Genomic DNA, 17640 nt, shown 5'->3' with positions numbered 1-17640 from the left:
GATTTATGCAATCAAGTTGTGCAAAGCGGTTGTGCTTTGACCGTTTCTATAGTATTTCCCAACGAGTTTTGGGTCACGGTAACTGAGTAATCTTATGCTAATAATAACATCATAGATCCGGTGTGGCCAAGATGGTGCACTCCGTCATTTAAGGATAAACGAAACCCTCCTCAACTCAGTGTGACCACATTGTAGAAATGAAATTATTGCACAGACCATTTTTTTTACTATAATATGTTGTCGAATAATATTTATAATATTATTTCTGTGATGCTCAGTTCTAAAACAATTTCTCATAAAGAATTAAATAGGAAAAAATAATTATTTTTTCCTACCAGTGGTCACTCCGAGTTGAGGGAGGAATTGATTTGTTTACATTTTCAGCAATTACATTGTTTTAACAGACAGTGCACTATCGGGTTTTATCTTACCAGTGATAACATGACTGAATATGACAGTTTTTTAAGCACACCAAATTCTTAATAAAGAATGGCAAACTGGCACTGTGTAAAATGACTTGAGTTAAGGCCGAAAACTGCAAACTATAGCCACTTTTTGGTAAGGTCCCAAAAACGGCATCCGGGATTGTTATTTTGTTTTATAATGCTTCAGAAATTTAAAGAATTCAGTTCTGTCCAAAAGTAACAGCTCAATTATTATATAAACGACAAGAAAGACTTTTTTTTATTAGATTTTGTTAAAAAAAAATAAACATATCTCAACAATTACAGATAACGTTTAATTTCGATGAATTTTAACGGCCAAAATCATAGTTTGTTCTGCGGTAAAGATAAAAGCCTAACACTGATATTATGTTGACTTGATACATTTTTTTTTTGTAATGATTCTGTGTCGCTGAATCTTTTTGAAAATATATTTTATGCGAAGCTGTTTTTTTTTTTTTGCAAACAAATACTTTTGGGATAAAAACCACAAACCAGTTCGCAGTATAATTATATCGCGGTATGATTTGATGACTATGTGTTTTATTTTTAGAAAACATTTTTTTTCGCCAAGTTTTATAACCTATTTTTTTTACAGATATACTGTTGGACTAATTTTCAGGCTTTAAAAATTCCTCTAAAATTCTATCCGCTTCACAAAATTTCCTCTTCTTTGCAAACAAAAAGTCCTCGAAGAATCGTTATCGATTCTGTTAAGATAGAAATACATATATAACGATAAATGCACTGTAATCCGAAAAAAATGTACTTTAAAAATGTATTATTAGTATCAAAGGGATGCGCTCCTCACACTTAGCATCCTAGAGACTGGCTACGGTCAATGTGTAATTTCCATTTTTTTTTTATAATTTATATAATGTTATAGTTTTATCCTGGATCTACCTTCGGTTTAACTTTCAGACCTTAAGCCCTAAAACTGGCGCAGGGGTGAACTTTTTGAATTTGTGGCTCAGTAAAGTACATTTCAGGTATTAGGTATTTTGTGATCCATACAATATCGCTATACGAAAAAATAGGCCCAGGGACTTGGAAGATACACACCATTGTAGAAACAATACCATTTTAGCTTACAATAATAATTATTATCTGTTTCTCTTTCAGGTTGCTGCGAGAAAAGGCATCGCTGGACGAGGATTTCGTGGCGTTCTGCGTTCAGAGAAAAGGAGTTGCTAAACATTCCTTACGCGACATCCTCGATTTGCCGGTAAGTACTTGTTGTTTGTCTTACACAATGATCACCGAGGGGTTGGGGGGGGGGGGAGGCGAAACGCGTACTTACTCGCCTGTATACACTTTGGTCACTTAAAACTCAATACGTGTTGTTTTATTACTTTATATTTACACACACACACACACACACAACTTCCAATTTTGTGTTGTGCAACAACAAATGTATGTAAGTGTTTGCTATATATACGAGTATTTGTTTTCTTTCAAACTACCGTCGCCGACAAACACAAGTAGTTAACGCGAACCTTGCGACACGTCCTGGGACCTTGTCAATAAAGTTCTGGGAGCATTATATTATTATAAATATCTTAAGCAGCCATCGATTGCCGGCGACACTAGTCCACGTTGCAGTTGCCTCTGGCGACAGCGTCAGGCGGACGGCGTACGGCCGAGTTAGTGAATTTTTTTCTCTCATGACCCAACTAATCTCGGCGTTATTTTTTATAATACCTACCGACAAATGTTTGTGCGCGATAACATAGCTTCGGTGTGAATCAACGTGATTTCTAGACCACATACCTCTGTCCGTGTCTGTAATTGATCCGCTTGATCGCAGTTATTTTAAACGGATGATTTAATATATGCTAGTGGGTTTGCTGTTCGACACTTGACAGAACGATTCCTGGCCAAAACGATTCCTTCAAACGGTACACGAACGTTGGATTTGCAAACTATGGCCTGGGTCAAGAAGGGCTACTAATGTTGCTTTTGGCAAATGGGCTTTTGAACGTTTTCAATTTTCATTAGGCAAAATCCTCAGAGTATCATATTTGTGTGTCTGTGAAAGACCCGGGCTAAGACGGAGAAAAAGTCCAAGTCCAAGTGTCAATTTACTCGTTCGTTGACTTTTTTAAGTGGTCCAAAGTGATTGGAGACTGTCCTCCACTGGAAAGGAGCGTTAACGTTTGAGACTTTCAGGCGTGTATGTTGAGTTGTATGCATTGGCCGTTCAAGGCGTTCGCACGAACGTGACCGGTCGTTGATGCACAATGTATTAAGTTTTTCCACGCATGTTAAAAAAAAAAACCACCATCAGTACTTGAAAACACTTGTACAATATAATATTTTGGATACCGATTCGGATGTGAAGCCATGTTATCATTGTGAGTACCGCTAACATTACAGTGATGTGACTTGAATCCAAATTATCTAATAGGTAATCCGAACACGTTAATCTTTGATCCGATGTTGAACACTGATAAAATCCCATAAACATTTTTAATTTTCAACGTGTCGGTTTGACATTATTTTTTTTTTTTTTTAAGGTCACCTAAAATGTATCTGTCTCTCTCTCCCTCTCCACATATTTCTTTATGTTCACACCTGTCTATCGTTCTCGGTCTATCTTAATAGTATTCCTGTGCAAGAATGATAAACTCCTCGAGGAAACCTTAAGGTTCTATTTTAGCATAAACGGGATTGTGTGCAATAGAGTGATGTCAACCATATTAAGTACTTTTAGCAGTATATTTTCTTATGACTTATAAAATATATAATTTATCAATAGAAACTTTTTTCCCGACTTAACAATTTAATTTAACCGAACGTTTGAATCGCTATAATAAAATTAACTATCATATGAATTCGACTCTTTTAAACGATCCATCTATAGCCACATGGCAAATTTATTAAAAAAAGTAATTTTCAACAAAATTGTGACAGTATTGTGGAACACCGTGTCCTTAAACACTGTGCTTGCTCATTTCTTTTAACGTTAACTGGTTATTTCCTTATTTAAAAATATGCGCTTACTCCCGAGAAGTCATTGAGAAGGTTAAGGATTTTTTTTTTTTTATTGGTATTACAATTCTGTGTGTGTGTGTTTTTTTTTACCACCGGTATTCGCTCCATGCCTTAAGTCTGCGGTTTATCCGTATGTTATTACATTATGCGGGCGATTTTCTTTAAACCGAGGACACGCATAACTTTTTTAATGTTACAAATTATCATAAATAGCCAGAATTACACAATACAGCAGCTATATTGTGGCGGACTCTGTAGAGTCGGAGGGCGGAACTCTGTAGACTCTGGATACTCGGTTTCTGCGCGGTACCGTTCTCTCGTGAGACAGAGTATGTAATGGCTTATACAATCGGTACGCGTACCTCTGACAATGGGTTTTCGGGGGCACAACCGACAGCCGAGATACACGCAGTACATAATATATTATTATTTTATAAAAAATATTGAGGTTTATTTGATACCATATTGTATTATTATACTTGTATTGCTATCGCGGATACCGTTAACCGACTCTCCGCCTACACTCTGACCGGCCAATCGGGGGCAAAACACATGCTCTAGCATGTAATATATATTGCGTGACAGGTCGAATACACACACTTATTTGTCCTGGCACCTCTTGTGTGTGGACTGCCGGCACGTCCGGGTCGCGTGCGGCTTCCCTGTGCGATGTTAGTTTTAAAAAAATATATAATGTTTTTTTCCTTCATAAATATTTTAACTAGATTTAGAACGATCCGCGAAGGATAAGGTGTGTCTAAATTAATGGCAAAAGAAAAGAGCGAAATTACATTGTAAAATATATTTTTACTAATCGATGGTGATTATGAGCATAAGTTAGAAATCAGCCTTTTTATAAGGATAGTGTTTGTTGCACAATTTAACATGATATTTTACTCTGTAGCACTTTTCCAAAAGTTACATTTCGACGGTTATTCAATAAATTTTATACCTACAACTAAGTCCGGATAAAACAGTAGTGATATTTAAGGTAAAAAAAAAACATACATTTTTACTTTTTTGCAACAGAAATTAACTATTGAATCTGATTCATATTTAAATACAGCCTAATACAAGCCTTCGTGGAAAACTTTCTAAGGACACAATAGAAGAACAAAACAATTACAAACTTTTGGCATCTCATAATAAATTATTGTGTAACACATAAATATTAACAATCATTTACCATGTATTTTAATCATTTAAGTTATCCTTACATAATTTGGCTGTCCAAGTGCTTTTTTGTGTGTATTACACATTATATTTTAACGATTAACATAATTGTGAAAATGTGTGTAGCTTCGTTTAAATCTAAACTATTTGTTATTTTTTTTTTTAAAACAAGCACAGTGAACTGACATTGTTCTATTTGTATATTATAACATAGCTCGTGTGTGCGAGATTTGATTTGGACGATTACCATCATCTAACTCGAATCCCCTCTTTATTTTATTTCAATAATTTTATGAATAAATCCTTATAGTCACCAGAATGATTTCCGTGGTAGAAAAAAGTATGTATTTTTATTAAAAATCACTGTCGATTGAACTAAATTATGTGGTCGTTTGCGTTTTGTTAGGGTACAGTAAATTAAAATAACACAAAACGGCCCTTTATGTGCGTTTAAAAGAATTTAGGTAGGCAGTAAACCGGCTTATATATATATATATATATACATTTTAATAATAATAATACAAAAATTGTTACTCGGAAGGCAAATCTAGTTGTGTTCAAAAATTTTTGTCGCTTATCTATAAGACTTGTTTAAATACTTTGGCAGATTTTTTTACTATAGTAATTTTAACTCTTTTTATGGGGCATTTTTTTAAAAAGATTATTAGGTCAACCAGTTCCGGGTCCTAACGATGACCGATGAATTTTTTTTCAATTTTTTTAACTGTAAAATTACTTTTGCAATTAATAATTATTAAAGCGATGACATTGTGTTTTTCAAGTCCGACTAGATCATTAAAACTTATGAACCAACATAGAAAGAAATAATAACAATTATTATATAAATATATATAAGCTATTTAATTATACATAATATGCAGGTTTTGGTATTTGTGTTTTATTTTAATCAATAATTTTATTCACTATTCTAGTTGAACCGTTTTATGTAATTGCTTTTTTAAATTGGTCGTCAGGAAGTTCACACAGAACCTGACCTAACGTTACAGTTAAAAGTTACATCAAAAAGTAGGTAATTTATAGATAGTAGAAGATAGTGGTTTTCTTACACTGATTTTATATCTTATATTAATAAATGATTATAAATGATTCGTTTTTAATCGCCATTAGTCAATAGACCTTTTATTGACCCAACAAGACGCACGACTGGCATTATAATGTTTTGATATGAAAGCGATAAGAATATGGCGATTGATAAGGAGCAATCAGCTGATAAGAGATATGATAACAACGGTGATAACGTCTAACGTTTATAACTAAAAATAATTCAGGCTTCGACGGTTGGTTTTTTTTTACTTTAACAGTACTTACCAAAATTTTACTCGATAGGTATTTTTTTTTTTTTAATTTAATATATACATTTTTTCCATCGTCTAGACGGTCGTCTCGGTCTAAGATACGACCAAAGTCCAGACGATAATTTTCAACAGCGTCGTTCGGTTTTTGTAATAAAAAAAAAATTAAAAAATGTTTCAACAGTAGCAGCAGCTCGGTTGTGCCGGGCAAAAATAATAGTAGCTGATATTATGTCGATGCAAATTTTCGTTTGCCTTTTTACGCAACTCTGCCGATACGGTGCATTTTTTTTTTCTCTTGCTGCTAGCCCATTCCCTGTACCACCGTATACATTGCGTTAAGTAATTATGTGTTTATGTATTATATATTATTAGTTTTTTTCGTAAGTTTACGGTCTGTTGCCCAACGGCTAGCACGAGCTAGGCCGTCGCTGCCGCCAATTTCTGTATCAATCGTGCGACGCATAATAATAATAAAAAAAAAACCGCCACACGGTAGCTGTTGGTCATTCATTCATTAATCTAATAACCCGATTAAGTCTTTTTATTATTTCATTATCCAGTAAAAAGCACCACGAAACACAATAAAAAAAAACTCCCTACCATTTGTAAATATATTACAAATTACAAGCACACGCCTGCCTGTTACGCGGGTCGGTGTGGACATAGATAATAATTATTGATAAACGCTACTTCACTGCAACGCGTTGTCCAACTGGCGGGTAATATTATAAATTAGGGGAAAAAACTACTCCCATAACGCTTATGAAATCATAAAAAAAGAAAAGAGTACGTTTCTTTAGCCACTGAACTCAATATTATAATTTGGAACGCGTACTGAGATTGAACGAAGAAAGTTATTAAACAACGCACAGTAGTGTAATCCTTATCAACTATTTTCAAATGATAATAACCGCCAAGTCATATATTTAGTACTATGTAACATGGTGCCAGTAGTGAAACAAATAATTAAAAGCATGTACTAAAGAAATGTAATTTCATGTCTCTGGTCGCACTGCGGCTAGCTTAGCTCCTGGTCCCTATTAAGTGTCATTCGCTATTTTTATTTACCTACCTTATCTCTTATCGGCGAGGCCATTTAATAAGGTTATGAAGTAAGACCCTTCCTCGTACCACCATCGGATGTAATCCATACACTGGAGCGCATTTGGACTTCATTTTGCAATTTAACGGTACCAATAAAACAAACAATATTTACACAAGCGAAACGTCTACAACTTGCTCTCACACGGTTTATGTGTGATAACTGATAACGTATTGATAAGTAAGTGATAACAAATATTTATTCGAACAGTGTCACCACAGCAACGGAAAAAATCCATTCATCTCAAATGTGTCTCTCCCGGCTAGTTGTATTAATTAATAACCGTTTCTATCACTGTGCGTTGTCTGTTATCGTTTTGTTTTAATTTGTTCACCTTTTGGCCGCGTCCAATAGGTGTTATACGGCTTAGTAGATGGTTTATATATTTTTTTTTCAATTTTTACCAGCGACACTGTTACGTGACTATGACACGACCTACCGAAGATCGTTGCTGGGGTTTCAGATTTCTCGAATGAAACAAAAGAACCGTCGAAAGCGAAAAACAATAATAATAATAAAAATTAATCATCTCGCGTAGGTAATATTATATTTTGGAAAACGCAGATAAACCGATTGTTTCAATAAGTACAACAGGACAACGATACGCGGATAGAAAGTAGGTGTGCATAGATACAATGTGTGTGTGTGTGTGGTGTGGTTAAACAAACACACATTATACATGTAATATATAGAAATACCACACATATGACTCGTACTTTAATATATTACGAGTTGCTACTTTGTAGACAATGATTTCTAAAACAGCAAGACTTGTAAAACAGTGTGATAGTCTGTGTTTGATTGCACCTTGCACTTATGCAATCGTCCCTGGCAAAATAATCAAAAATGAGATTTGCAAACGATTGTTTTTTCTGTAAAGTATAAAGTTGCTCTTTTTAAACACTTCAACTTTTTTTTTGTACATATTTTAACAGCTATAGCACGAATAATCGAACGGCGAATTTAATAAATTGAAAAACAATTAATCATTACCACTCGATCATCAGTTGTTGGTTAGCCGAAACGTTCATTCAATCAGTCATTAGTGTTTGAAATTTGAATAGCATCAATTAATATTAATATACGACACATTTGGGCATTATTCAACACTCATTTCAACTAAACAAATAGGTACCATTATACAAATGAAATTAGTACCTGTTCTTTGTCTCATCCCATACGAGCAATGGTAGCTCAGGTTAGGTCTCTTTCGATAATTCCCCATCCGTTTCACCTATTTATATTCTGTACCGTTTTTTTTCTGTTACAGCTTTTGGCAATTATACTTATTTAATAGTTTCTTTACTGAATTCACAAACTTATTAATAATTATAAAAATACCATTCTGTTGGACGTCTGACTAATGGCAGATTTCGTTCCTTTAAACGTAACGAACAAATTATGGTACTGAATAATATATTGTAAAGTACCTACCTACCTGGCATCATTATTCCTGGAAATATTCCTTCTGGAAATCAATCTACCGGGAATCGGTATCGAGTAAATCAAAATATTTGCAATAGTCATTGCCGAACACAGACACAAAGAAGTCATCGACCTTAACGGTATCGCCGGCTTGTCCAGCTAGTTAAGCCAATTTATTATAATTTAATTATCGAATTAACAGTTTGCATTACGCCCCAGCCATGTAAAATTCAAGAAATATGATGTAAGTCGCAGAACCAACAGTCAATCGTGCCAATCATCGTCACGTGTCGTTGATTATCTCACAACAACATAATAATAATATGTCAACTTGGGATAAACGACAGCCGTATACATACATTATTAACATTTACAAATAGGTATTCCTATGCCAAAGAAGATTCTTTTTTTATGGTGCCTTAATTTTTGTTAACTTATATGATCCATCCCACCCCAATGTGAACCCCTCAGGTTAGGTTAGGTCCCGTGGCAGTTAAGGTCATGACACTTTGTGGACTTTGAAGTTTTCGGTCCGGCCAAGTTATGCGTGTAAGTACCGAGAAACAGTGGATATAATAATTGAGATCGTCACGACTTCGTATAATATTATTGTCCACCACCGCATAACCTAACCTAACCAACAACAGCTAGTAGTATACCAACGGACGGTGATTAATCAACTTTGGCCCCACCTTTCCCCCCCCCCCCAAAAAAAAACCGCTTCGGGGTGTCGTGTGTGATGCAAAATAAAATATTATCATACACCAAACGTGTGTGTATACTAGACAATTATCGCAGTTGTGCAGTACTGGTATTGTATGTTAACCGGAAAGTACTTCCTATTATCTCAAAAATCTAAGCAACAATTCCTATCTGTTTCATAGAACAAACACACCTTAACCCGAACATGGGTTGGAATACTTTTATTTGAAAAAAAATAGGTTTTAGTAAAATTAGTAATAAGTATGGTTTAGCTTATTTAATAGTAAATATAATAAACGCTAAGGGTTTTTTTTTTAATGCATTATTGAAAGTAAAGACATAATAACTTTAGACATTTTATGCATGTTGACATAAAAAAACAATGTATAACTTGATAATTTTGATTTTTTTTTATAACACATCTGTTCTTTAAACTTAATTATTTGTAAAAGTTAGGTTGTTTTTTTACAATGGAAATATAATGAAATTAACTCTGCGCGTTGGCAATTGAGGTATGTAATTTTTAAAAGCCGTTTTTGGTACTATGCGTCTCGTTTGAGGTTGTAATACTACTTTTTTTTTGTAGTAAATGGGTTCAAAAATAATCTTTTACTGGATGATGTACAATTAGTAATGTGTAGTTTTATTCCAGTCGCTTCGAACCTAATCTAATGTCGAGTAGGCACTTACCAAAGCGATTTCGCAGAGATGTCATAATTGCACATACATCCAATCAAGACATTGAAATAAATTGCCCTTAAAACGTTTCTTTTTTATTTTTTGCCCTCGGAAATTACACAGAATGACCAAACACGGTGAACTCCTTTCACTTTGCGACAAAATACTGACTGAATAACCCGCCGTGTCAGTTGTCTTGTAGAGGACACTACATATAGCTTTCTATATTATAGGACTGGACACAAGCGATTATATTATCGTGTACACCAAAACGAATGTCGTTGGATACAATTATTATTATTGTTTATGATAATAATATAATGCGCAGCAATTACATTGGCTCGCTTACGGGTCCCGGCGTTAAATTTAATAGGTAATTAAATGTAAAAAATAAATATATATATATATATATATAAAAATTAAAATTCAACGGATTCGTGGCATTTATTGTCAATGACGGTGCAAAGATAAGCTTTAATTTCAATATTAAACCGTAACACTTGGAGGCCGAATGTGTGGTTCGTTTCGCCCATTGCAATGTATTATTAATAACAAGGCGACGCCGTTTTTTTTTTTTTTGCAAATTTAATTACCCGGAGGGATAACACAAACGTCAAAACATTTGTGGGAGCCAAGGAATGTTTAAAAAAAAATAAATAATAATAATAATATAAACGGTTATAATATTACAATACGAATAATACTTCAAAAACCGCATTGTCGACTGATTTCCCGTTTCCATAATATTTCATTTTTTTTTTATCAATATACATATTGACCGTTGACTTTTCGTGGGCAACACAACGACACTGGACTTGTTCTGTGTTCGACGACTATTATTATTATTATTTACAGGTTTTGTCCATTAAATATATTCTAAAACCGTCGTCAGACTTACATACAAAATCATTCTCGGACTAAAAATATTATAGATATACGGTACTACTTAATATGTATAATATTGTTAAAATAGAAACCGTATCATTTTATTTATTAATAAAAAAATATATATATTTAAAATAAACTATTAAAAATTATGATTATGCGACCAGTTTTCAATAACTGTACTTTATGCGACGGCTAAGGCCAGTATTTAAATTAATATTATCGAATTGTGTTGTACATATTATTGTGAATTTGGCAATTAAATATACCGAATTAAAAAAAAAAACAAGTTCTGTCAAGACGGAATATATGCCTCTTTTTTTTAAATTAAACTACAGCACAAATTAATTCACAAGCTTTGTTATTATTATTATTTATAACTTGTATATCCGAATTAATTAATTCGTTTTTTTTATGCATTTTACATTTGATGGAAAGTGGCCAGAATAAAATATAAATAATTACCGTCTTGAATATACATTTGTATTTAAAACATTAGACGTCGAAAATAGTTTTTTTTTTTTTTATAATGTTGAGCGCCAAAAGGTGTTACATTTTTTAATAGATTCTATTCAATGACAAGCACTCTCTTTCTTCCTAATTATTTTGTCGGAAAAACGTTAAGTCAATGTTAAGTCAATGTTTATTGAAAAACAAATAATAAATAGTAACAACATTCGATACTTGCTTGTAATTAATTTCATTACATCATTTTTACACAATTGGGTAATACCAACCTAACCTTTTTTGTATTGGTGTTTATTTATTTATTACCGAAAATATGTTTTTAAGTATAAATCGGCTTGTTTGAGTTATTGCAAATACCTGTTCGTCTTATGTCGCTGGACAGTGTGAGACACAGTTATAGTTGTATTCAGGCCGTAAGGTTTGACGCAGTGCCAACTTCGTGGAGGAATTGGCACGCCTGCTGAACTGTCTTTGATTTCTCTAACGCGTCGAGGGATCCGTTTTCGTTTTGAAATTGGAAACAAAAACACATAATATATAACTCACTGCGCAGATTACCCACCACGAGACACAATCAGCGCGCTGTCTCCTGACTAATCATCTTATCTTTTGTTGATTTTTTGTGTTCGCATGATTTTCTCGCCAAGTATTTCGAGCGATTTTCTTTGGACACGTGCCGGTCGTACGTGTGTGTGTGTGTGTCTTAAGTCCACATTTCTCTCGGCCGTACGTGGAAATTGTAAGTAAGTAAGTAAGTGGTGGTGCGTCTCACCACGGTCTAGAAAACCGTTTGGTGTGTGTATGAGGTCAACCGACATAAAAATGATTTCACATAAAGAAGAAGACCGATTGATAGTATCGATGGTTATTATTAAGACACGAGACACACACACACACCGTGTTCGTGTATTGTGTGTGTGTTCGACCTAATCAAAATATTATAATCCGGCAGCGGATAGAAATACCTGCGCTGTTGTTCATTCAACATTATATTCTATTGTTTCCCTCCTAAAGAATTCCTTGGCGAAAACGTCGACGGATTGAGCATAAATTCAATAATTATTGACAACATAATATTATAATACGAGTAGTATAAATTGTTTCTATAATAAACTCCATTGGACTGTATCCGGATGAAAACAAAATTGGGGGTCTGCGACTTTAGAAGGCATAATTTGTAATTTTGATTTATTATTTGTACATTGAAATACTTACAATAAATCCTACAATTGTTAATAATAAAAAGCCTCTGCTAATATTATTCTGAGGTTGGCAAATGAGTACGGTATGGTCTTTTTCCATTACCAATACCCATCGGTTAACCGGTATTGGTGATTATGTTGAAAAAGTCATTTGTGAAAAATATCTTACAAAAATGTTCATTGTATGTGTGCTGTTGTAATATTTTAATTATCTTATTACTGCGTACCTGAGCCGATACGGCGTTTATAATAATAAATAATAAAAATTCCAACGGAACCTGTTTACATAGTGCAGGATTTAAAAAACTCTTGTTAGAAAATCCAAAAAAAAAAAAATGATATTTTTCATAATTTATATTATTCGCATTTTTTAAATTTAATTTTAAATAAAATGTCATGTATTGAAACGAGTCTAACTGAATTGAGTATAATAATAACTCGAATCAGTCGCCGTTTTGAATAATTCATTTTTTCGAAAAAATAAGAGTATTTTCGAGTTGAATTTTTTTTCTCTGATGAACTATTGAAAATTCGAAACTAATATTGTGGCGTTTAATTATGCGCCGTTTTAATTATACAAATGGGACTCGTTTAAAACCGTACCCACAGTAATTTATTAGCCAGGCAAAGCGGACGGTATGTATAATATAGTATACAACATACTATATTACACGGCAATCGAGCGATTAGCCAACGGGGGACGACCTTCGCCGTCAATTATTTGCATGTGAACAAGAAAAAATGCAAACCGAAGTCTTCCAGTGCAATGGTTTTCCATTGCCGTCGATGATGAAAAAAATATATAATAATAATTATATGAGTTAAAACACACACCTCTTGAACGTCATACGATATCGTTATAATATAATAATATATTGACCAAATCGAAGAAACCCCTCAAGTCGTTCAATATTATGGTGTTGTTGTTTTTTTGCCTCATTGACAGTATAATATGTTCATTCCCACCATTGGATATAATAATATGTTATACCAATTACAAGTCTTGTGGAATGTTTGGGCTCGTACTTAGGCAAACACGCATTATTACACATTACTAATAATTATTGTGATACCAGTTGAAGTTTGATTGTTGATAATAATTAGTAACGGTCCAAAGTTGCAAGCCAAGGCTGTTATCACTCGTTTTTGATACCAACTGAAGATCAGTGAAAAATCAAAGCAATCTTATCGAGGAAAACTCTTATAATATGTTTAATTCACTTTTATTCAGTGGTTTTCCAATAAAGGTTTTCATAGCACACATCTTGCGAGGATGTGGTTTTATGTTGTGCGATTAAGTGGGATTCACTTTTAAACGTTTCAACGCTTTTCTCTGCACCTGTACTTAAGCTATATTATGTACAGTCGATCGGCCTTCGACGCAATAACTATACCTATGTCGTGCACGCGTGAAAGTGATCTATCTAAAGTATTTTTATCTATCTCTTATAGCGGCAGCATCGATAAACTCATCCAACTTCTGCCTATCATAATATGGGCGGCTCACACGGTGTATCGAGTTCACCGTCGAGTGGGTGTGCATAATAATGTACGCCTATAATATTGCAAGTATAAAAAAAAAAACATGACCGATAGGTAATTATATTGTTAAACCGTATTAGACAATCTGTTAACGCAGCACAGACGGGGGGCACCGGTTGAGAGCACTGGAAAAAGCGAACAAGTGAGGCGAATGAGAAGGAACGACATAATTAACACATTACATATTTTTGGTTTTGCCGGATAGATGCACAAAATAACATTACGAGCATCTGAGCTCAAACCGAGAAGATTTTATAAGTGATATTATCTAAAAACAGCCCGGCGACGACCTCCGATGGCCGTATAGTAGGTGGGTACTACGGTAATAATACAATAATAATGCCAGGAGTAAAACCGGTAACTCGAGAGTAAGTAGTGTTTAGTGTACATATATATATATATGTATATTATAATATAAGATTATGAATAACAATATTAGTAACCGTGTGTACAGTAGATTAATAATCGCCGCGATACCTAATATTTCACGGGCTTCTGCTGGGAGACTGTTTTTCTGCGCGTGAGTCTTGCCATTAAAACATATATTTCATGCACGAAGAGACCGGTGTAATAATATATTATGTACCTACATAGCAAGTTTTCATACGACGGTGTGTCCTCCACGGCTTGTGTGCACAATGTACATATATATATATATAAAAGAAATATGAATAATATTATTATGAACGTCATATTGGTACGGGCACAATGCGTTTCTGGAAATCTTGTACGCAAGAGTATGTAATGTGTATGTATACACACGTGTAATAATAATATCATTATTAGATTAGTAGTCTCTTTTGAAAAACAACACCAATCGGATAATCGATTTCCGTATCACATGTCGTCGCACGGTTCGTTTTCATAAAACTAAAATATATAAACAACAATAATAATATGATAATAACAGTTAAGTATATATTTTGCGGTTACATAGCCCAGCGGTTGCAACAGCCCGGCGGTTGTATATGTGTATAGGTATAGGTATTGATAAGAAACGCTCGTGTTACACGCGGATTTACATAATTACTATATTATGCGTCTTGCACAAAGTGGTTTCCTGGGAAAACGCAAATTATTATGGACACACATCCGTTCAATTATTATTTATTTGTACCGCTGCCAACCAAGCGGAATCTTCCCATCGAGAATCAAGTTCAAGTATGTGTGTACGAGACTTGAAAGTGGCGTAATTAATAATAAAAATAAAACCTCAAAAACCGTTTAGTTCGTTGATAGGTTAAAACGGTTCTAAAACACACTACCACCGGTATGAAGACAAGACGGGAACGTTTTTTTTTTTATTAAAGAAAAGATAATATTGCTTTACTCGACAAAGTAGGGAAGTCCATAAAACGATAGGTTTGGTTAGGTTGTGTACAACCGATAGTTAAGTGAGAGGCTGTGACCAAGACGTAGGCAAGAAAACGCAACAGTCTTAGTTTGGTCAGAAATTTTTAAAAATCGTTTACAAATAGTTTTTCAACTACACAACTTGCTCGATTAAATTTATTTATTTTAATTCGAGTACCCCCTCCCCCCTCCCGGGTGACTATCATATATGATAGATTTTGAGTATTTTGTGTTCTCGATACATTTTTCACATTTTCCGCATTGTCCTGTGCGTCTAAGTTGTCCGTCTTATTCCAAACCACCTTCTGCCATCACATACTGTTTTCTCAATCCGTTACTATATTTTTTCTTCGCTCTACACACACAACGTTTGAAATTATCTTGACCTACATACTGTAATACCGAAGCCCCATCACGTCCTGTTACCAATGTGTAATTTTTTCCCAGGATTATTTTATTTTTTCCTGTTACCGAATCGTCGAAGAAGAAACGCGCCTACGGTCAAAAACATTGAGTTACGATCCGGACGACTGTGGGTCTTATTTTGTTATGTATATAATATGTCTCTGACGTCTCTCTGGAAAACCAAGCTCGTTATAGGATTTACCGTGTACCACTCGGACGGGCCAGGGGAAACATAATCATAATAACAACAAGACAGTGGGTGGATGCGCGATGGGCCTACCAAAAATTACAGGTTACCGTCCGAGGAATGTCCGAGTTATACATGTATAATAATATCATATGCTACTATACTCTATACCGACGGGGGCGAGCACGCCGGTTAACTACTAAGCACAACAATAATATAATATAGATAAAATATACATGTATAAAAAGCACTGTGTATTTCCTATGTACAGGGTGAGTCGACGAGTCGCGTCCCCAAGTCTAAAGGCGTTCGCCGGGGCCCAGAGATTGATTGTTGTCTTCTATATAATAATATAATATTATGGAACCGCGCGGACCGGTTTCGTTGGGAGTCGATCGCCGACAATGGAAACGTCTCGGATAAAAAATAAGAAAAAAAAATATATATACATTGTTGTATTAAACGCTTTCCGAGGAGATCATTGATAAAATATGTCGCGTGGCCAGGTATGATGATGTATTCTATCCGGTCGATATGGTATTTCGTCAAGACTGGCCCATGATCGATCGGTACGTCTCCTCCTGAACAGCTGCTGCAGCTGTAACCGTTGTTGTCTTTTAAAAAAAAAAAAAAAGTAATTAATAATTATTGCCAGACCTCGAAACGGAGAATCTCAAATTTGTGAAGCAAGCGAAAAGGCGAACCCCAGTGTGACCAGAACGACGAAATTACATGTTTCTAGTACATATGACTCACAATCGGTTATCGCATGTTAGCATACGGAATTCGAATTTATCTATTGATCTGTGTTTGGAATGCATTCAATGAATTTCATCACTTTTTAGAGGAATCCAATCATGAATGCTCTTGTATCTTGGCCAAAATTCTTTGGTCACCTTTGGACATAATATCTTTAAGTTACCTGCATCTAATATCAAGGCACATTATTACAAAATACATTTTTAGGGTCTACACACAGCTACTCTCTGTCTGTATAATTGGCAATAAAACATACTTAAATACCTTGTTAGCACAAGATTAAATATAAACATACATATTTTTTTTTTTTTTTGGAATGCGTTGCATTTTTAATGAATGTGAATATAAATGTACTCATTATGAAAATAAGGAACGGTGAATGGAAATAGTATTACTTTTTCACATTAGGAACGAGTATGGGAATGTATTAGTTTTTAAAAGAATTTTCCAAACACTTTTGATAAGGATTACAACTGTGCAGTGTTTCACAGCATATAAAAAAAATATATTTATTTTTATTTAAAGTGGCCGCACTGTCGCTCAGCTACTTGATTACTTCGTTACCGAGTACAGGGCATTATATAATAATGTTACAGCTTTATATTTATATATATTTTTTACTCTATGATAATAATTCATTGTATGATTTGGTGTACTGTGTTATCCCTTATAGAGTTCAGTCCGTTTTAAACGAATTATCTGTAGGGGAACATCTAAAACAGATGAAAAACTACAACGGTATCTATATGAGCAGGCCGGTCGGTTAATCATTTTTTTTTTATTCTATAAACAGAGGTTGGTCGATTAGTAGTGACAGACAGGTCTCTCGAGTAGAATGATTTTTGTAATTAACACCGAATATTCATATTTAATATGGACCGCCGCATATGATATTTATGTATTAAATAATATATGCATATTAAGTCGAAATAAAAGATTTTTAAAAATATCAACAGATTATAGGTTTTTACACTTAACCTAACCTGATATTTTGTCGTTTAACACG

General features: G+C 34.2%; 1 protein-coding gene across 2 annotated transcripts in view; it reads left to right on the top strand.

Annotated features, from left to right (window-relative positions):
• The window catches only part of LOC126847021 (rho GTPase-activating protein 20-like), a 187524-nt gene that overhangs the window by 76654 nt on the left and 93230 nt on the right, over positions 1-17640 (top strand). For both annotated transcript variants that reach the window (XM_050586973.1, XM_050586975.1), the window contains one exon: positions 1566-1668. In XM_050586973.1, the coding sequence (XP_050442930.1) occupies positions 1566-1668 (103 nt within the window). The remainder of the gene's footprint in view (positions 1-1565; positions 1669-17640) is intronic.

Source organism: Adelges cooleyi, unplaced genomic scaffold (assembly GCF_023614345.1).
Source record: "Adelges cooleyi isolate 19-005CV unplaced genomic scaffold, UGA_ACOO_1.1 ACOO_flye_CR_arks_rails_tigmint_CR_PRNA_9, whole genome shotgun sequence".
Taxonomy (NCBI): Eukaryota; Metazoa; Arthropoda; class Insecta; order Hemiptera; family Adelgidae; genus Adelges; species Adelges cooleyi.
The sequence above is the reverse complement of the archived record's forward strand: the minus strand, read 5'-3'. Positions and strand labels throughout refer to the sequence as shown.